The sequence below is a fragment of the Etheostoma cragini genome, chromosome 10 (assembly GCF_013103735.1).
Source record: "Etheostoma cragini isolate CJK2018 chromosome 10, CSU_Ecrag_1.0, whole genome shotgun sequence".
In the NCBI taxonomy this organism is placed as follows: domain Eukaryota; kingdom Metazoa; phylum Chordata; class Actinopteri; order Perciformes; family Percidae; genus Etheostoma; species Etheostoma cragini.
Genome location: NC_048416.1, coordinates 20,604,391 through 20,626,227, shown reverse-complemented (window position 1 = coordinate 20,626,227; position 21,837 = coordinate 20,604,391). Strand labels below are relative to the sequence as shown.

The 21,837-nt window shown below is 37.1% G+C and overlaps 1 protein-coding gene across 7 annotated transcripts in view; it reads left to right on the top strand.

Moving 5' to 3' along the window:
• The window catches only part of diaph2 (diaphanous-related formin 2), a 384,094-nt gene that overhangs the window by 240,440 nt on the left and 121,817 nt on the right, over positions 1-21,837 (top strand). For all 7 annotated transcript variants that reach the window (XM_034884276.1, XM_034884275.1, XM_034884277.1 and 4 more), the window contains one exon: positions 4,369-4,498. In XM_034884276.1, coding sequence (XP_034740167.1) covers positions 4,369-4,498 — 130 coding nt within the window. The remainder of the gene's footprint in view (positions 1-4,368; positions 4,499-21,837) is intronic.

Here is a 21,837-nt window from a genome sequence, read left to right as displayed (position 1 = left end):
TGATGATATCCCTGGTATGAAAAGAGGACACTGGCAACACACAGACAACAGCACTGTAAAACACAGCTTTTATTGAGGTCTCTTTGAGCTTGCATTAAGTACTTTAAAGGCACTAGCACATAGGCACAAACACATTTTTAAGAGTTATCTTTCTTGATGTTTGAAGATAACTCAATTTAATTACCCTATATAGTATTGAAAGAAAGAAGAAAATCTACAGGAAAAGTCGAGAAGTAGAAGTCTAAGAAATTTGACCATCAGCCAGTTGCTTGCAGAATTAAGATCCAGCTAGACAGGTATATCTACAAAATCAACAGCATGCCAGCAAATTTTTTGAGAGCCAAAAAATACTATGTTGTCTGTTCCCTATAAAGTAGCTTTGAGACTGTTGTGCTGTGTAGCATAGGCAACAGTGTTCAGTGTCTTATCTTATTGATGATAAGACTGACTGGGGTTAGCCTACAGAGTGCTTTGAGAACTTGTGGGGATGCTTCAAAGAAGAGAGGGCATGACTCCACCCAGCATTTCCCAAGCTTGGCAATCAAGCTGAGGGGATAAACAACTAAAATAAGTTGCATATCCATTTTTAAGGCAGCATGTGTGAGATTGTATATCACTTTTCTTTTTGGTGTCTCAAACTCAATGCTGCATTATAAGTAGAGAAAAAAAGAGTCAATCCTAAACCATCTTGCCAAATGAATCAGTTATGTCATGTGAAAATGCACAACATGTTTTTTTTTTCATATGGGAGACCTCAGTGTGAATACCAAAAGCCACCGCCTTACACACATGTTTAAAGCCAGCAATCTTGCAGGTGTGAAAAGGGCTTTAGTATGGTGAATCCACTATGCTTCCTTATTCCTGCAAGCTGACTGAATCAGTGTGGAGTGTCAGTGTAGAGCTTGGTAATGCCTCAGGGGGCTGATTGGGCCATTATAGATGGACAAGAAAAAAGTCTGCTTTCTCACTTTAGTCAATCAAGTAAATGGCCCCCTGGGTGGCAGGTCTAGGGTACCTAATGGGCTCATCAGGGAAGAGAAGGTTGACGATGGGAATGAGCAGCAAGAGGAAGGGCATAGGCTGACCCACCTTCTACCCACCTCGGCAGCCCTGTGTCCTGCCAAGGACACCCAAATCTCCTGGGAGCCAGCCTGGTCACATATATTTTGCTAACTAAATGTCCGCTCTAGCTTCACAAGAAAAGCCACTTAAATGTCACTATAGTTTAGTGTTGAAAACAAGAGAAAATGTCATGAGGGGAAAGTTTATTTCAAAATTCTAAGATTACCTGCATTGAAAGAAAACTCTTAAAATGCATAACGATAAACACGGTAATTATGATATATTGAAGAGACTGTTTCCATAATGAAACATATTGGGTAAATGGATAAAAACCATCTGCTGCATGACTCAAAAACAAAGAGATTTTGTTTCTCTTGGGTTTTATCCCCATTTCACTGAGGGAAAAAACACTTAGGCTCAGCTTAATAATTAAAGACCACATGGCAATGATTTGTGCTCATTTTAAGTTGAACAGAACAGATTTCCTATTATGCACTTGACTTGGTTAACAGGGAGACATCTACCCAACATTATTGTGACCTTGTGTGCTGCTTTCAAAAAATGTTTATATTCACAGCTGATCTTACTGTTATTATTACCAGTGTTATTATAAAAGTCATAGCCATAGCACATGTGAACTTAAATCACATGTTCCTTGTTTTCACATAACTCATTATCAGCAGTGACCTTGTAGGCTTTTCTCTTGACAGTGCATACAGTACTTCCTCTAAGGGCGTATAATGTGTGACTTTCTGAGCAAGTATACAACTTGTTTGCCCGGTGCTGTAGCTCCATCCGCAGAAGTTAAATTGAGCAATCGAGGGGCAGCAATCCTTCTTCTGGTGTGAGGATTCCATATTCCCATCACCACTGCCTCTGTTATAACTTAATTATTATTTTTGATGTGGCTAGTAAAGTGGAAGTGTGTTTGCTTGTAAGATACATTGCCACTGAAACGCTGAATAAATTCAGAATGTATTGTACTAACTAGTGAGTGATTTGAAATAATGCTACCTCAAGGCAATTTATGTCAGGAAAGATTGAATGATATCACTGTTCAGAATTTGTTTTCAGCAACACAGTAATAAAGCAGCATTTCCCCCTCTATTTGAAATGAACAGATTAGTTTGAAGGAGTAGCATTTATAAACACTCCAGTGCCACTATTAAAACATAATGTCATTAGACACAATGTAAGCAGCTTGTGTTAAAAATGTCAGCTATTTAAAGGCATTTTATATGGGTAGTGTTAAAAAAAAAGAACAAACTTTCAAACAAACTTGAAGTGACCAGGGCAAGGGATGGACTAGGATTAAAAATGACCCTGGACTTTGACATAGACCTGCTCCCTACAAACTGTGCAGAGATACTCCACAGCCCCTGGCACAGTTCTCACGATACCGTAAGGCTGCATTGACTGAAATTCCTGAAGAAAAAAAGCGTGAAAAAATACCTCAGCACCTTGAGTTTTATGTAGGATTTCCTCTGCCCTTACAGAGGAGCTTAGCAGAATGTGTTACCAACAGCAGTTTCTTTTATCTCAACATACTATATTTAAAAATAGTCAATTTCCTACTGCTTTATGAACTAGTCTCCTTGTAACATTTTCTTATGTTTCACCTAAATGTGTAATGCCCATCTCAAGTGTCTCAAATACAATAGATATAACATGGTATTTGTGTTTGTTACATATTCCAATGTTTCCAGACTGTTGCAGTTAGAATTTCGTCTTTTTTGTTAACAGTGTTACAGTATTCAACAGGTCAATTTCAGACTTTTAAGACTCACACTTTAAGGAAGAGGCCAAGTTGTTTTGATTTCTTTAAAAATATGTTGAAACCATGAAATTTCTCATGTTTTGATGTTTCATCAAAACACATGTGTCATTAAACAGTGAATATGCATGCTCTGTGGACTTGGTCCAGTCATGTGTCAATGATATTCACCTCACAATGCACAATATGCTTCCAGTTTCTTAAAGTAATTTCAATGACTCCCTTATTACCTGAAACCACATGGTTTCTTCACTCACATCCACTGCACTCAGTATCCATGCTCCTCTCCTGTGTGTGCAATATAATAATAATAATATTATTATTACTGAATAATAATCAGGCTAAAGTAAAAAAAAAGATAAAAAATCACAAAATCATAAACACATTGTATCAGTAACACTATGGACAACATGCAACAATCTGAACATATACTGGATGTTACTTCATTGTTTAGAATTATTATTTCAGTATTTTTAATGTTTCTTAACATCCTACATATCCTTTAATGTTTTTTTTTCCCTATCTAAGGTTACCCTCTCTTTATTACATATTACTAATATTAGTTAACAGATCAAATCTGCTTACCAGAGATACATCTTTTGGGCTGGTAATGACAGTTTGAGGTTCAACAATCAATACATTTAAAATCCATGTAATTAAATTGTGATTACTCAACGTGAACAAATGATTGATCCTCATCTAATGAAAGTATGTGTATTTTTGTGTCGGTATGCCTCTGGCTGCCTGTAATTGTGTTAATTCACTATTGCCTAGATTTGTGTGCTTGTTTGTGTGTTTGTGTGTGTGTGTGAGTGTGTGCGTGTGTGTGTGCGTGCACGCATGTACACACATCTACTTGCATGTGCACATGTGTGGGCTTGTTGCTTGTAGCTGCAACTGCAGGCTGTTTACAGCATGGATATTATCAGTATGAGTACACAGAGGTGGGTTGTGCTAATTAGTTTTCCCAGCATGCCATTCGAACAGCATGGCAATCACGGTGGGGAATGAATATGGAACAAGTTTCCTATGCAGTGTTGTGGAGACTCTGGCTTCTGTGTATGAACACACACATACTTGTCAAAAACAGTACAGTACTTTCATTAAAACATTCTTGTGACACAGTTTTATTCTCATGGGTGCACTATCATTTTGTGTGCATGTACTGTACAGTGTGTGTGTGTTTTATTTTAGTTATTTGCCATTTGTAATTAAATGCAAAAGTATGTTAGCTTTCATAATGCATTTGTATTGTGTCTCCTTCTCATGTACTGTGCCTCTTTTCAGTTCCTTATGTTGATACTAGAGATTTACAGAGCAGTTAACTGGAGTCTTTTACATGCAGTTCCTTATTATCTTGGTAGCCTTTTGCTGTTCCCCTAAGAGGGCGTGAACTTGTACTTGCTTCTTGGAAGCATGGTTGTTGCCATATTGGGGGCAAATGTGTGTAGTACATGTGACAAGTAAATGAGTTTAATAATCTGGGTTGATACATTTTCTTTTTTTCAATTCTTTTCTCGTTTTCTTTTTAGCTCCGAGACACTAAATCCACCAGTCAGAATACAACACTTCTCAATTTCCTTGCTGAAAAGTGTGAAGAGTCTCACCAAGAGATTTTGAGGTTTCCAGATGAACTGGAACACGTTGAGAGCGCCAGCAAAGGTATGTTTCCATGTTTTTATGTATTAAGACATCACATATCATGGTTCCCATAGGTACATTATAAAAGCGCCAATATCATCTAGTAATTAATACAGACTTGAAATGCTAAAGTCTTTAATGTGGGTGATGCCACACGTGGTGTCAGACGATTTTGCCGGGGCTTCAGTCCCAAATGTTTTGAGTGATGCTTCGAATGTATTTTGAAAAGTTGACTAACATATATGAAACTGGACCTGTGTAAACCCCCAAAATCAAAAGTTGCCTTACTTCATTGTACTAGAACTCATAGTAGAAGTGTAACTTTGTTTTGTTTTTCTTAGGCTAATAGAACGGGCAGCTGTATGCTATCACCTAGCAACTATTTCTTAGTAAGGAAAGCTTAAAAGGTGTCATTTTTTGAGAAATTAAAGATAAATCTAATACATTGATGACATCAACACAAAGTTTGGGAGGGCAATACTGATTGAGTTTAAAGTTACCGTGGAATGATGTGTACAGTCTATGGTTCAGACTCAAACACACGGAGCTCTGAAGCAGACCTGTGCGTGGCATTAGTGTCCACTCTCGCTGTGAAAATAGAGACGATCAGCTCGGCTTCTATGGTTTGTGCAGCTTCAGGTTTACAATTTACTTGCTCTGCTGTCGACATGCTGCTGCAGATGTTTTGCTTTGGGCTCTGTGTATATCTGCCATAGTTTTGGTTTTTCACCTCTGATGTAGAGCAGTGTACTGAACTTTGTCTCATTCAGAGAGTCTCAGAATCTCAAACGGGGCTCTGAGTCTGTCAAAAATTCTGAGATCTACCGTATCAGCAGAGCAATTACATAATGCACAGCAGACTATGGTGCAGGCAGATTATTTTCTGAAATGTTGTGACTGTATCCTTGTTATAGCCTATTATAACTCTATTTTTCTCAAAATATCACGACTTCTCCAAATTTCAGAGAACACAGATAGAATGTGCACAAGGTTTTGAACATGATGGGTGTATTAATTCATTAAAATGAGCGATGTATCATTGATGTGAATAAGTGTCTTATGCACATTTAAGGAGGTTACTTCTTCAACAAAATATGCAAAAGAGGAGGGAAGAGTAAATTATGCCTACAAGCGTGCTGACACAGATATAATTAGAAAACTCTATCTACAGGAGAATAAATAGTTGAAAGCAATACAGAATGCCTGACATACTTACTGCAATATATTCCATTATGTTTTATATTTGGATTGAAATCTATGTTTCCCTTTATATAAATATATTTTAAGCATAAGTTGATTCAAAAAAAGATAGAAATAAGTGCATACATATTCACCAGAATGCAGGTAATGAAGTGTTTAATGCTAAAAAAAATTATGGGGGTGGAACCCCCGAACCCCCCCCCCCCCCCCCCCACACACACACACAAACACACACACACACACACACACACACATCATGAATCACCAAACAAATCTGGAAACAAAACCTTGGCCAAATAGAGGTGCCATCTAAATAGCATCTACAAACTGGGGCTAAAATTATCATACACTGGTTATTAACAAGCTGGGCAAGCCAATCGCTGTTTTGCATCGCATTCAGTTCATTTAAATGGGTGCGGCCTAAGTCCTGAATCTACTCAAGTACTAGAAAGCCCCTGGGCGATGCAACTACCAAAATATATCCATTAATGCATTGCAGTATATTCATTTGTTTATTTTAGTTCCTTTTTAACACATTTTCAACCTTTACTTATCTATTTCATTCCTTGATGACAGCTAGCACTCTCTCTTTGTGACAGGAATAGAGTTGTTTGTTTGACCACACTGTCATTCAGCCTGTCAATAAACTAATTCCACTCTAATTCTATTCTAAAGCATTTGGTGAAATCCCTGCAGGCTTATTTACTTTGTTAGTCTCGTAATTGGTTATTTAATCTAATTCAACTAATTATGCACTTGACTGAGGCTGCCAGCCATTGTGTAAGTGGACTGAGTAGTCTTCATACGCTATATCTCTAGATGTCTATATTCACACATTTTGAATGATATCAACTTTGTCATTTCATGGAAATTAATTATTCAAAAACATGCCAGTTAAAGTCTTGATGAATTGCTTCTATTATTCTACTTTTGGGGATTTTTTGTTCATTGTGGCGGCATGCGAGAAGAACACATTTTGATATTATTCCTGTTGAGGGTGAAATATTTCTTAAAGAAAAAATGCAACAACAAAAAAAGTTTACTGTGGGCACACTATGCTTCTTCTTGTTTTATTGATCCTAACATACACTTAAACAGGGTTTTCAGTTTGATAATGTAACAGTAAAAGAGACTCATTGGCATTTTCAGTTATTGAAAGTGCAAATGAAAATAATTTGATTTAAAAAAAATCCATTCCAAATCTTTTTCTTTTTTTACCATTAAGAAACTTCATACTTTATTTATTGTTTCATTCCATGTATTTTACAGTGTCCTTAGCATGGTGAAATGAAAACAAAGGTTGACATCTCTGCTGACAAGCCTCTAAAAATCTATTTTATTGGATTTACTTTAAGGCTCAAAGGAACCACGTTCTGGCCCCATGTCTTTGAAAAGCATGTACTGCCTGTAGAAACAGTAGAACATCTTTGAATTCATAACAACTATCTTCCGATCCTTTACAAGCTTTTAGTCTCCCATAAGGTAAACTGGCTAAAGACAATTCAACAAAGCTTCCATTCCTGCTTTACACTGTACACTTAAAAACTGCTTGACTGACTTTTTTCCCCCGATCAAACCAAGTTTCTGTTTTAAAGAGAGTGGTGAACACTATTTTTTACTATTTGTTATTATGGCCACAGTTTGAAAACTCTGTATTGATTATTTATGAACCAATTACCTCTTAACATGGCAACAACCAACCTTCCAAGGCTTCATATTATAATAAATACAGTACACACTACAACTTATGTTTACAGTTGGACTACATAAAATAAGTAATATACCAACACAATACAGTTACTGTACATCAAAACCAAAATACAACTTACAAGACAAGAAGTAGAACTGTTGACAGTAAAACCTTAATCTTTTCAAGAAATAGAAAATTAGAATTTAAAAAATTATCATTGTTGTGCTTACTTGGGTAATAAATCTGATTTCTGATTGTTAATTGTCTCGAGGCTTAAACGGACGCTAACAGTGATGTTGGGGATTCAAATGCAATCAAATGGCCGTTTCCAATGGTTGGAAGTTGTACAATCAATGTACCTCATTGATAAGTGCAATCAGGCCTCGATAATTTCCCTAGGAAATCATAATTATCCCTGACTGATTGGCTGCATCAGACCTTCCCTCATTCAGGGCCCAGTTTCTCCAAGACAGAGCTCTTCACCCCATATCACCCAACGTTTACACCATAGTGAGCTAGAAAAAGCTTGTTAACCACTTTTAAAACCCTGCCAACATCAGTGCAGTCATGAAATCACAAAATGAGAATGACTACTTGTTTACTGGATGTGAACTTTACTTCAAGATAATTTGCATGCAATCAAGCAACTCTTTGCTGCAGTGCTAGTGGAGGCGTGTTCTGCTAAAAAGAAAAATGTTGGGGATTTTTTTTTTAACTATCCTGGATCCATATCTCCGTAATACTCCTTTGTTATAGGTCTATTTCGACAAAGTGCTTGTCAAATGAATGTATTGCAATGAGGTCCTGCTCAAAGCAATTTAGAGAAGCACTTTTCCTTTCTTTGATCTGGTTTTCTGTTTTGATTACGTCCATCAAGGAGGTTATTAGCAACATATCTCATACAAAATGTAAGTAAAAAGTAATAAATACCTAAACAATCATAATAAAATTTGTTTAAATGTTTGGCCAAGGGCAAATTATTGTTTGTGTGCATTTAGGACCAGTATTGCTGCCATTGACAAAACACATTGCTTCTGTGACAACTCTTGTATTGCATATCCGTTAATCATGGGTTTAACACAAATGTATCACTACGTGATTTTCTTTATGTATATTGTAATGCAAATCCATACCCACTAGCAATTTAAAACTTCTTATAAATGTCCATTATTAAAACAAGCCTTTGTGGAGATGTATGGTCTCTAAGCACTTTCTTGTTTAATTTTTATAAAAAAATCAAAAAAAAAAAAAATTGGAGAACAAAATATTAAGCACAGTAAAATGCATTCCATTTATAACCATGGAAAGCGGTGTCTGTGTTCTTTATTAAGCATACAAATACATCATAAGTCTATAAGTGGATTTCAATGATTTTAATGTTTTAACCTTGGGTTATAAAGCACCTTTGTCAAATCCCGAACAAAGATAAGATTAATATATTTCAAAATTAACTGTTCTGCATTCAACAAGTTTTATTAAGAAAAGCAAGCATACAAGTGGTTGGTCTGCCATGGCCTTAGGTCATTAAAAGTGAGGAAAATGCTGTTCTATTTTTCTTTTTAAGGCAGTGGTTGAATAATGCTTGTAAAATAATTCCAACCTGAATAACAGACAAGGATCTGTTCTTGACAGCGTTTTTCAAAGTGAGGAGATCTGGGTGGCTGAAAGGGGCCCAGGCCTCCTCATTGAAAATGAACTGGATTTAAATTTTTTCATCTAATTTTCCTTCCTCAGAAAATGACATGGTGGCTGCACCCTAGGCACCACTGCCCACTGGAGTTTGTAAAGATATACATTACATTGAATCCTTAATTTGCACATCAGTACCATAAGCATCAGTTGCATTATGGTATGTAGAAGCAAACTGCAGTATACTGCGTGTACCATATATCGATTTCTTCTTTTTACCCTTACTTTGCTGCTTCATTCAACATTCATTTGAATGTGTTTGTTTTTATATTCACTGAGCCTACACAAGCCCCAACTCTCACTAAACGGGTGTCATTTCCAGATTAGCTCCCATTTCACTATTTCACTTCCCAGTCTTCCTAAAAAAGAACATGGCACCGAGGCGTTCTTTTTTATATTAGTAGTATGTTAAGTAAAAATAGAGAACCCCAACATTTTGTGAGAATTTACCAATTATACCTCACATGAGTCTCAGCCATAGGTGCTCTTTCAATAGCTCATGTGAGCAAGTTTAATAATAATGTGAGTGCCATGGTGATGGATGTATAGATGGATGTTACTGATTATGTTATAACAATCCAAATGCATTTCCCCACAACTTCCCTCTCCTCATCTGCCTGCCAAGAGAGTAGTCTTCAACATACACCAGTATTTTTGATGAATCTTCCTGACTCTTTAAGGATAATACACCACTGAATAAAAGTGAAAATAATACTGAACATGTTCTGTGTGTACTGCATGTATGAAGGGTTTATTTGCAAAAAAAGATATCTCTTCTCTATATTTTTTCCCTCCAGGGAGTTTCAACGAAACTGGTGTTGGTTTATTCATTTTAAGAAGCTGCTCTTGAAATTTACATGAACGATTCATATACTGTATATGCTTTCATTCATAAATTTACTATTAGAGACTATAACCATTTGAAATGTAGTCATATAATCCACTATTTTCATACCCCTGACCTCATCTTAATAGCGGTGGCAAAGCCTGGAGAGACGTGTCATTGGCCAATTTGCCTTGTTAAATCCCCCCCAGAGATGAATATGTGGGGCCTGACAATGGGAACTAAGTCTGTGTGGTGATTCCACTCAATCAGTGGTGCACTGACAATCTGTCTTGACTATCCGGGAAAAGAGGAAATATGACACAAATGTTCTCATAAATCTATTTAGTATAAGGCATAGCCAAGGGCAAAGTACTTTGGAGCCTGTGAGAGAGAAAATGGAGAATGAGGGGAGAAAAAAAAGATGAACTCTGAGGATATTAATACCGTTGTGAATCTATCTATTATCCACATTCATTTCAAGGCACTGCAGCATAATAAAGCAGTGCCCATTTCCCATTTAAACTCATAGCAGTACTTGGCTCTGTATTACGTAGACAAAATGCCTTTCTGGATGTGGTGGAACACAAAAGAGATCATTTGTCTTTTGGTTTCAATGCAGTTGCAGGGAATCATGGGGTTGAGAAGATATTTCCTCATGCCAGTCCGGGGAGGGTATCTTACTAAAGCAGCTGCAGAAGCTTGAGAAAGAATTGACGTAATTCAAGCCACGCACTTAAGTACTTCTGTGCCATGCATAAAATGTTCTTTTTTTTTTCACTAAGGAGATGTTTGTCTTTGAAAGAAACTCAAAATTTACATTTGAAGTTGGTACTTCGCACTAATGCAATCGCTCCATCATTTATTTTACATCTGACGTGATGACTCACAATTTCAAAAATTGACAACAGATGGGATAATGTTTAAAACCCCAGTAAAAGTCTTAGGAACATTTTGAAAGTGACAGCGACTAGATCAAAAGCACTATAGTATTGTTCATTCCATTAAAACTGTTGTTGTTTATATTAATTTTTAAGGTTCTGTGAAGGTTATTAGGTTTATATGATGTTTTTTTAAAGTTTTTTTTTTAGTTTTTTTTTTTCCTTTATTAGACAGACAGACGAAGATGTGTGAAATTCGAACCCGGGCCCGCTGCGTCGAGGAGCAAGCCTCTGTATATGGGTATCCGCTCTAACCACTGAGCTATCTGGGTGCCCAGGTTTATATAATGTTGAGGCCCATCACATCAACACACTTACACACTAACACGCACACACACACACGCACACACACACACACACACACACACATGAGAGGAACTAAGAGTTGGAGTTGCACTAGTTAGCTGTTGCCACTGTTTTAGTAACTTTATAATGTGACCATTTCTCTGTCTTAATATAATATTAGAAATATCAATTATTAAGTCTATTTATAATAGTTATGATGGTGTAATCAATGTTTAAACTAGTTAAATTAAAATTAACGCACAAACTGACCTATTGAAAAACACTAAAACAAGACGTTATTTACTCACGTGGCCATCAGGAAGAGAGCCCTCATCAGTTCAGAGGTTGCTGCCTTTTCTCTGCCAACTCTTCTTGTTAATAACTTAATAATATCACTTGCTTGCACGCGACACCTGTTGCTGATGGCTAGAAATAGTGTTGTGTGGCTCTTGTGCACCTTTCTGTTTTTTTTTTTTTGTTTTTTTTTTATTGCAGTCAAGGATATATAGGAAAACCACATTGTTTTTCAGCGGACAAAGAAAATAGAGAGCTAGGTGACCATGAGGATATATATCTGGCGAATTTGTCAAAAAGGGTAATGGATTAACATCTATTACCTCACTTTTAAGTCAAATGTAGTGCTGCCTGTTTGACCTAGAATATTATTCAGAATATCATCTGCTTGCTTGGCAACCTTTTTGGTTTTTTCAGAAGACGTTTGATTTTAATAACTCTTTCTAATGAATTGTGACATTCTTTTTTTAATTTTACGCCAAATGACAATTTAAAATACAACATATTCATTTACTATTTTCATCAAATAGACACATAAAAAAACAGACTGCACTTTCAGTGCTATGTTCCAATACGTTTCTTATCTAATCTTTTTCATAGTAACCTTACTTTTGTCTCATTAATACATTATAAATCCTAGTAGCAACCCTTTCCTATTGTATAGGTTATTTGATTCAATAACAACATCTAATGCATGCTTATTAGATCTTCACTGTGACATATTAGTACATTAGTTGTATGGTTCATTCAACAGGTGACCTAGCTGGCTAGTGTATAAATCTTTTGGAGAAAGGGGATTAGAGACTGGGAAGGAACTGCAGTAAAAAATCAAATTGCAGGAAGTGAGCTGCAATATCACCTGTAACCCATGACCTCCACGAGTGTTACCTGTGGTTTACCAGTGCGCAGCATCAAGCTCCTTTTTTCAATTTTGTTTCCTGACCACTTCTTTTTAATTTTAGTTATAGTTTGACTCTCTGGTTTGGCTCTCTGTATTAGCAGCTTTCATTACTGCTGTGATAGCAGCCAATTGTAAATTGGGTGTGTCACAACAACGACTACCAATAACCCCAACATCAGACCATCTCAACCTTTAAAAAAATAAATAATAATAATCTATTTCACACTCAGTGAAGTTTTCCATTCTTAGATTTGTAGTCAACCTTTCTCATTTTCCCTTAGAAGTAATTGAATGACAATCTGATTTAGGTGCATATTAATATTCTCAGTGGGAATTCCATTTGCCGTTTAATAGTGGGAGTTAATAAGGTGTTGTATGAGGCTCATAAATGTGCAGCATTCAAAGTGTATTGCAATTTATAAAGTAGGAAATTGCATATATGTAGACAGTACCTAAATTGTGATAATGTTAAAGGTATGACCCCTTTATCTTGCAATGCAGTGCAACCAGCATCAGAGAAGATGGTCATGACTGGGAAGACAAAAACAGTGTGCACAACACTCCAGAAGTTGGTGGTACAATAAACCTGATCACACACCCAAGACAACAGTGGAGTTGCTTTGTCTCTGTATGTTCTTGAGAAGCCCAGCCAAAGCCTGGATTTAAACCCCTTTGAAAGTCTGTGGAGAGACCTGAAGATTGCAGCTCACTGATGCTTCCCATCCTGTCCGACTGAGATTTAGAAGGTCTGCTAGGAAGGCGAGAAAAAGCCCATATCTAAGATGACTTGAAACAACAGTCAGTAGTAGTCCAATGAAACAAAAAGTATTTCATTGTAAGCAATACAATTCAGCCAAATCAGTCGGATGTAAATACGTGTAAAAATGGGAATATCATTAAAGTTAGACACTCCGAGAGTTCAATGGAAAGCGTACGGAGACCACCTCTTCAAGCACGTCTCGGTACTCTTGTTTGGTGCGCTTTTGGTGCGCACCCGAGTGCGATTGATGCTTTTTCAACTGCCCAAATTAACCGCACCAGCAGGGCAAGCAAACTAGTTATAAAAGTTGTATTATTATTATAAAAGAGTATTGTTTATGACTGTAGTTTTGTTTCCAATTGAGCTTCCTGCTTGTGTAAGGTTGTCTGCACATTTCCATCTATAATTCTGTGTAACTGCGATGTTCTGTGTGATGATCATTTTATACATCAGAAGAAATGGGCGAAGGGTACTTGTATTGTTGAAGGCACACACTTCAGTAATGCACAACCAATGACTTTGGAGTGCCGAGACTCAGATTTCCAGTTGATTAGACGAGACAGCGGTGCAGAACTATGGATATATAGTGTGAAACAGGAATATGAGATGCAGACCATTGCATCCCCAGCGACCACATCAGACTACTGCCCTCCAAAGAGTAGAAGAAACCCTATACGCAAAAACACCTTTTCCTAAAGAAAAATGCTGTTCAAAGAGTGGAGAGCTGCATGCAGAGCGGAGGTAAACTAATGCCATTAACTAAAGTTACTGTGTTGATATGACTTTAGTAAATTCAAACAAAAGCATTGCAAGATAATGAGAGCTTCTCCTTCCTCCCATTATGTAGTCAGCCAACTATAATAACAATCTGAGTCAGGGGCAAAAAACAAGCACCATTAGTGGATGTTCATTGGCGGTGCATATTTGCACTATAGAATTAAATTGCAGCCTGGTACAGCGTTCTTGTTCAATAGTGGACTAGTTTTAAAAATCATGTTCACATTAGTGACTTAGACACAAATCCATGGGAAAATAGGTTGAAAAAAAACAAAAATACCCTTTAAGATATACTCATCCCTGGACCCTAAAAGTGTTGGAGCAGGATCAGCAAGGCCAGCCGTTTGCCGTTTGTCATGAAGAATATTAGGAACAGGAAACAGACCTGTCGAGCTCCACCAGTTCAGGATGAGTGATGAGCTCTAGAGAGTTTTCGTTTTTCTTTTTCCCTTTTTTTTTTTTTTACTCACTTCACGGTAGATGAGTAGTTCATTGTGAGACCAAAACAACTATTCTCTCTTTCTTTTTCCTGTCTATCTTTCTTTCCCTCCACTTCTGATTTCTTACATCACCACTTTGGCCAGCCAGTATGAATGTAGACAGATATAGACACATGCAGGGAGGCCAGAAGCCCTGCATAGCATCAGGCTCCGCTCTGTGACAGAGGATTTCAATGAGAGGTGACAATGGGACCAGAAATGAGAATAATGCTGTTTGCCAGCCTAGAAATTCAGCCTGTCACAGTAGACCATTTGCCATGTTGGGAGTATTTCATAAGCTGAGTTGAACAAGGAAGATTAATTTCAAGTGCAACTCTGGTTTTCTGTCCTAAATCATAACTAGAACTAATCCACCCCTGTCGATGAAGAAAAATTGTAGTATTTTCAGAATTCATCAGTAGCTCATCAACAAATGATCCCGGTAACCGCTCTTATGGGTAACCTGCATTTTATCAATTTTATATACACTCAGATCTTTCTAACACTGCCAAGTGTGAAGTCCTGTTCAATGACATACAGGGATTGAACTCAGGACCCAGATGAAGCAAATCCCCATGATAGCCTGCCATTGTGCCTTTGCCGTAAAAGGAATGTAAACTGGTGTCACAGGAGCACATGGGGGAGCAGAATTGTTTACTTTTAAATTCATGACTGGGGCTGTTTCCTTTGAAATACACATTACCATGTCATCATTAAGCCATCCAGGGTTTGGTTGTTTGCTCATTTTAAGAATGTCTCTAGAGACCACCTGCTTCTCAGGGTCTGGGCTGAGCAGTGATGGAAGTGCAATTATGTGCTTCCCTGTTGTGACAGGACTCCACCGATGGGCAACAATTCTTTAGCAACACACAAATCTTATCTATAAATTGTACTTGCCTCCTTCCTCATCTACAATATATGCCTTTTTTTACAAGTTATAAACTGGATTATTTACCAATTTGTTCATTTTAATCTTATGTTTATTTAAAAAAAAATGTTAAACCTTTTTATATATTTCACAAAATACTCTTTTTAAATTTTTTTGAGAATTAAATACCCACTGCCTGTGGGTTTAAATGGTGGACCTTAAATGTTTGTAGCTCTCTCGTTTAATGGTTATTAGCCAGTCGTATTGGATTCACAACAGTCACAATAGAATACAACGACAACCCAGAGTCACTGCAATGCACGTATCAAAATACCAAACCAACGTCTCAAACCACTAATACAGCATAATCCACTTCTCTGCCTCTGATCCGTATTATTCAGATTGCTAAATACAATCATCACAAAAAATATGTGTAGCTATGTCGTGGGGAAACTCAGTGGTTCTCTGCTAACCACCTGCCTCATTTAGCAGCATTCGTGGGTGGCAGGTGGTACTCATATCAATTACAGTCATGTCTATTTTTTTTTCCCCGCAGAAATGTTAATGATGTGTTCATAGAGAAGATGTATTTACATTTTAATTAGGCTGATTTTTCAACTTTAAATGTATAAGCAATGCTGTCATACAGAATTTCCCGTCTCATAGCACCACCTTTAAGGACTAGAGCATTGCTCTTCCTGTAACAAAGTATGACTGATAGGTTCCATGCTACTGTACTCCTTAGTGGTTTAGAGCTCCAGTGATTGGCTGAACACTTTATCACCATGCTTGACATGTGCACTCAGTTAGGTTACATCATAATGCTTGATTTGCAGTGTGCTTTGTGCATTGATAAAAGCTTGTAACATAGGTTCCGCAGATACAACGCTTGACCTATCATAACAAATGTTGAGCAACAAAACTGCCATATTCTTCAATTGTAGCAGTCACTGACAGGACATTTTACTAACATAAGGGAACTTTAAAGTTATTTTCATGTGGAAACTTGTCTGTCAGGCGATTCTGATAAGTGAGATAATAATGAGGATTGTCATACAAATGAGCAGGAAATTGAGTTTTCTCTGAGGTGATCCCTGCGCCCTACAGATAAGGCCCTGTTGAGGCTCCACAATAACAAGTGCACGGATTTGTAATGTTGACTGACTGAAAGAGCATAATCTATAGTACAATATTTCCACCCTGTTCAGGATTTATGTTGTGTGCCTGTGTGATGACTCAGTGGTGAGCTCTATATTAAAAAAGGCTTAGCTTGCCAAAGAGGTATGAAACTATTGTTAAATACTCATTTTAGCATTACCATGAGTACCCTTCCAAATTCTTCTCTACAGACCACTTGTATTATCTCTTTTCAAATTAGCAGAAGTTGGATATGAAATAGGTTATTTTATGATCCAGGAATGACTGGTTCATGGAAATGACCAAAGACTGAAAAAATTAGTCTATTGAGGATCAACATTTTTATTTCACATCCCAGTCATGTTCCAAATGTCATTTCATAAAATATATTTTATCATGTCATTTAAGATCCAAATGTTCTTTTATGCGTAATAATCTAATGATGGGTTAATTTCTTTATATTAGAATATCCCACAGATAATCTAAGACCAATAAGAACTGTTATATTAATAAACTGCAATCAAAGTAAAGTGTGCCTATGGGGAAAAAAAGGCATCAAGATGTTTACCCCAACTGATTTTATAAATGGCAGTTTTGTTCTTCATACACTTTTGTGTATAAATTAGTAAAATAAAAATCTATTCTGGAGACCAAGTATTAACAATTTTTTTGTTTTTTCAGAACTTTATTGACAGTTTCTTCTCAGTAACGTGCCAGTTTTAACAACATTATGCCACGTCTACAAATAGAAGTTGGCAAGAGAAATGCACAACAAATTGCTAGCAACAATGGCAGACATCTTTGATTTGGTTAAACAAATGGCCAACAATATATCAAATCTCGTTTTTAATTGTAGTTTTCTTCTCAGATATGAATAGAGACATGCATTTCAGACATTCACAGACATGTAGTCATGGTTGTATGCGTGCATAAGAAATAGATTAGGTCTTTTGTGACATTATTCATGTTATATTGATATGTAATAATGATATATATTGTTGTAATTTAGCAGAAATGGAGTTTAAAGCTCTCATTTTGACAATCAGAGTTCTATACATCCTCTTTGTTCTATGCACACAATTCATAACATGCCATGGAGCAACATGCTATTTAGCCAGAAAGGCAACAGATTATTTCTGTAAAGTGCCTTAGTTTTCTCTTCATTCCTTTCCACACTCTCTGCCTCTATTGACCACTGTTTGAGAAAACGTGCCTGTGGCTCAAATGCTGTCATAAGAATCAGGGCAGCTTTCACCAACCCTTGCACGTCAGTGGGGGTGAGAATTGATTTTAGATACTAAATTGGGTCATTTTAATCATGGGCTGTCATCAAGAAAAATGTTAAAGCATGGCCTGAAGCGAGTACTGCAGGGCTGCTCGTTGGAGTTTTACTAGGCCCAGGGGAGCCTACTCCCCTGTGCCCCTTTCACTTAATGCACACCACTATGTTTGAGGATTCCACCATCACTAGTGGTTTATACCTCCCAGAGGAGCAAAGACACAGCAGTACATAGGCATTCACTGCCTGTATTGCAACATTTAAATGGCACTCGCAGCTTTTTTTAGGGTTTTGCCAAGACCATGCTAATCTGTATCTATCACAAAATATCTTCCAGGTATTTCTTTTCAACCACACTTCTTGCTTCTTTTTCTTGGCAATTCTTGCCAGGAAATTATAGACTGGTGAATTTCAAAGTAATCAAAGTACAGCTATATTGATGGGAATTAATGTATAAAACATTGTGCCTACAGTAGTGCAACCGTTCTCAAGTGTTTACAATGATGTGGCTCATTGTTCTGAGGGAGGTTAGTGTAACTGAGGCAACGAATCGCTGTAACCAAAGCTTATGGTGCCTCACCAGTTTTTCTCATCTTATTACGTTTTGGAACGTAGGATGAAAACAGGTTCATTTGTTTTGTATATTCTAGCCAAACTGCTTCCTTTGTGTAGCACACTTATTGCTTTTGTTTGGCTTTATGATATAAATCATGCAGATCTCATCTAATTTTGTCCTCTGGCTTTATGGAATGGGTTTAATTTAGCAACCAGCGCTTTATTTCCAAAATAATTCAACAGGTCCTGACTATGACCTTTCCTCTTACATGTTGATGATTTGCATTTTCCACCTTCTTTTTCCATCCCTGTGATATGGAGTCACACTGTGTGATCCATATTCAAATATTATTTAAATCAGTTGCACCGCATTTGCATTTGGAATTGAGGATTTGAAGCCGGGTCCCCTGCATACTGATCAGAGGGACAACCTTCATTTGAGTGAGGGTTCATATTGCAAATAAATGGGACGGGGTATTAATAATGAAAGGAGTGATCTATATTGCGCACTGCCGTAAAGGAGTGTTTTCCCTCCCATGTAATGAATCTGATATCACGCTCAACCCTTTTGCTTTCAGCTCAGGAAATGATTTTACTCTCTTCAAATAGAGAGACTCTGCCATGGCGTCACTTTTAAGGACAAAAGTATTCACAAGATAGCAGCTTGTTCAAAGCCTTTGATGTTTATGGCCAGGTAAAAAATAACTAAACATACAAAAATAATGCTTTTCAAGCCAAATAATGATATAGGGCAGCATTATTACAAATAAAATATGTATAACACTGTGTCATCAATAAGTAAATGTTTAACTGATTGTGGAAAAAAAATTCTGCCTCTATAAATACCGCATTGGTTAGCTAAAACCAATGTATACAGGGCTTACTGACACATTTGTATAATTGTGTTTTAAAATAAGGGAATAAAGTCTTTATTTTGGTACTAACATAACTGAGCTTCAGAACAGATTTATTACATATTAGTATATCTCTAACATTAGAGTTTCTCTTTATTGTGTTTCTGGTGGTTTGACCTCTTTGGACTTTTTTCCTTATCCATGCAGATTGGAAGTGGGTAAAGTTTCTGCTTGAAATTCCTACTCTGCTTCTCTAGTTAATCGTCAACAGAAACTAGTTTGTAGACGTTAGCTAGAAAAATGATTAGCATCATGGAGTAAGATAATGGCCCCAGTTGTCCACAGTTGTGAAGCAAGTACTTTTCCCTGTATTTTGATGTACTGTCAGGTTTGGCATTTTGTTAATTATTCCCTTATTAAAGAATTGCTACCACAAAACCTATGTGAATTGTACTAAAATATAGGTTGGCCGATCAACGGGAAACAAACTCCGAGGCTGAATTTTAGATTTGATCTGACCCTCTAACAGTCTTAGTAACCTACCACAGTTTATTTGCGGTTATTCATTCATTTTCATTTTCATTTATCTATACATTTCAAATTTGAGTCTACTTATGTTGCACTACCTGTGACCAAGACAAAAATGTTGTGCAGAGGAAAAATATGTGTGCCAGTTAGCAACCACGATTCAGGTGTATTGGTGTCCTTAGTTTTCCTTTCCTTTGCCTTGACATGGCATACCAGCTGAGACTTGCTTCTTACAGAAAGGTCTGTTTTTATTCCACCGACTGAAGCAAAGGTAAGGAGGGACAGAATCGATTGTTGTGGGCCAAATTGAACCTGTGTCGAGCTGCAGGCAGCCACGAGATAAAGCCTCTGACGGTGTCTGCTGTGTTTATCATCAGGTGGCCTTTTCTGTGTGTGCTATGCTGCGATTTTGATGTGTTAAGTCATAATAGGGGAGCCACCATTCTTTGGAGGCTGCCAATAAAATCGCAGACAGAGGGGATTATGTTTCATGTCAGCCCATTATTGTTTCCAGCTTCCCCTGTACATTTTTTTTTTTCCACTGGAGAGGCCTCTACCTCAATTTTGCTGCCTTTTACCCAGTTTTGCCTTGCTCCTCTTTTTGTTCATTTTCAAGAGGCTAAAGTTTTCAATAGGATGCTCTTTAAATCTGTTTGCATTTTATTTGATCGTGGGCCTTGATTTGATAACAGAATTCTTGCTGTAATTTTTATGACTACTGCACAGTGTAAGCTGTATCACTAGCTGTCAATCTACTTTTTGACCTGTTCACTCTAATATAAAGACATGTTCGACACATATATTGAATGTCAAATACACAATTGTATCACATGCAATAGCCTAACTCATCTGGTAGTATTCTACTGTAGTTGACACAGTTGTCGTACTCTGCCAAGCTTTCTAACTATACCAACAGAGATAATGTGCCACTAAGTGTAAAACCTTAGCAGAGGATGATCATACAGTATGTTAGGTTTGCCTTGGATTTGAATATGCCCCAACAACGTAGTCTCCTCTGGCTTTTGTGACCCTTGCTTGTGGTTTAGTCTTAAGAACGTCTGTTCTAAAATTGCCTGTCCTACAAAAAACCCTTGTGGTGAGCCACTACGTACTCAGTGGAGCGTGTTATCTCTTTTACACCAGTTGTTATCTAGGATGACCAGCTAAATACTGCCCACCTGTTCCAAGAGAAGGTGGGCAATAGCCTCGTAGCTAATCAGGTAGGCCATTAGCAGGAAATGGCAATGCCTTCAGTAATTTTATGGCCACAGTTAAAGCTTTCTTCTTTAAGGAATACGATGATAATCTCCTCTGTCTGCCCTTGGGCTATGTTTTCAAGCTGACTTAATCAAGAGCAGAAACGAATCATACCAGGACTTCTCAAGCATGCAGCCTAGATCTTCAGAATGTGTTTGTATGCTAGCTATCCCTTCCCTTGGCCCTTTGTACTGACATACACCCTTAGTTTTAGGGAGTTGGGTTTACAAGGTTGAAATTACCAATTTTTGTAGACCTATATTCATGGAGTAGTACTGTTCATTCAGGGCAATAACAGCTTTCAGCAAAGCCCAAAGCTGTTGGTTATTACAATAGGCTGATTGGCTGCTAGCTACAAACCCCCCTAAGTAATGGCTAAATGGGAGCACACATTGAAGCTGCCTTGGGCTACAAGATAACAGCGCAAACACCCCGGTACTGTATGTCTTTTGCAGTTCTAGTTCCCTAATGCTTTTGTCAGCCCTACAGCACTAAGTACCTGAAACAGTCAACTCTTAACTGGCAACAGCCTTCTTTCTGTCCACAGTGCGCTGAGTTTGCTGACATATATACAATGAAACTTTGTTGTTCCAATTTATGGGATTTTTTATATATATATATATATATATATATATATATATATATATATATGCGTGGGGGCACCATCCACTTAGAGACACAGCTTTTTAATTTTCAGAGTCAAAAAATCTTTATTGATCTCCAAAGGCAAATTCTGTGTTACAGTTGCACACATTGCACAAAGGGCAAAAGGAATATAAATAAGATAGTATATAAATATCAGAGTAAAACTGTAAAAATAAAAGAAATATAAGGAGTGTGGCTATGAACAATATTTACATTGTTAAAGGAATTGTTATGGTGAACAGTAATAATAAATAAATATTAGCAACAGATTATTGCACATAATAATTTATGCAGGTGTTATTACACAAAACAGATTGTTTTGTATTGTCCAGTTTAAAACTAACTAACTAACTGTGTGTGTGTATCAGACACTTAGAGGGAGGAGTTATAAAGTTTGA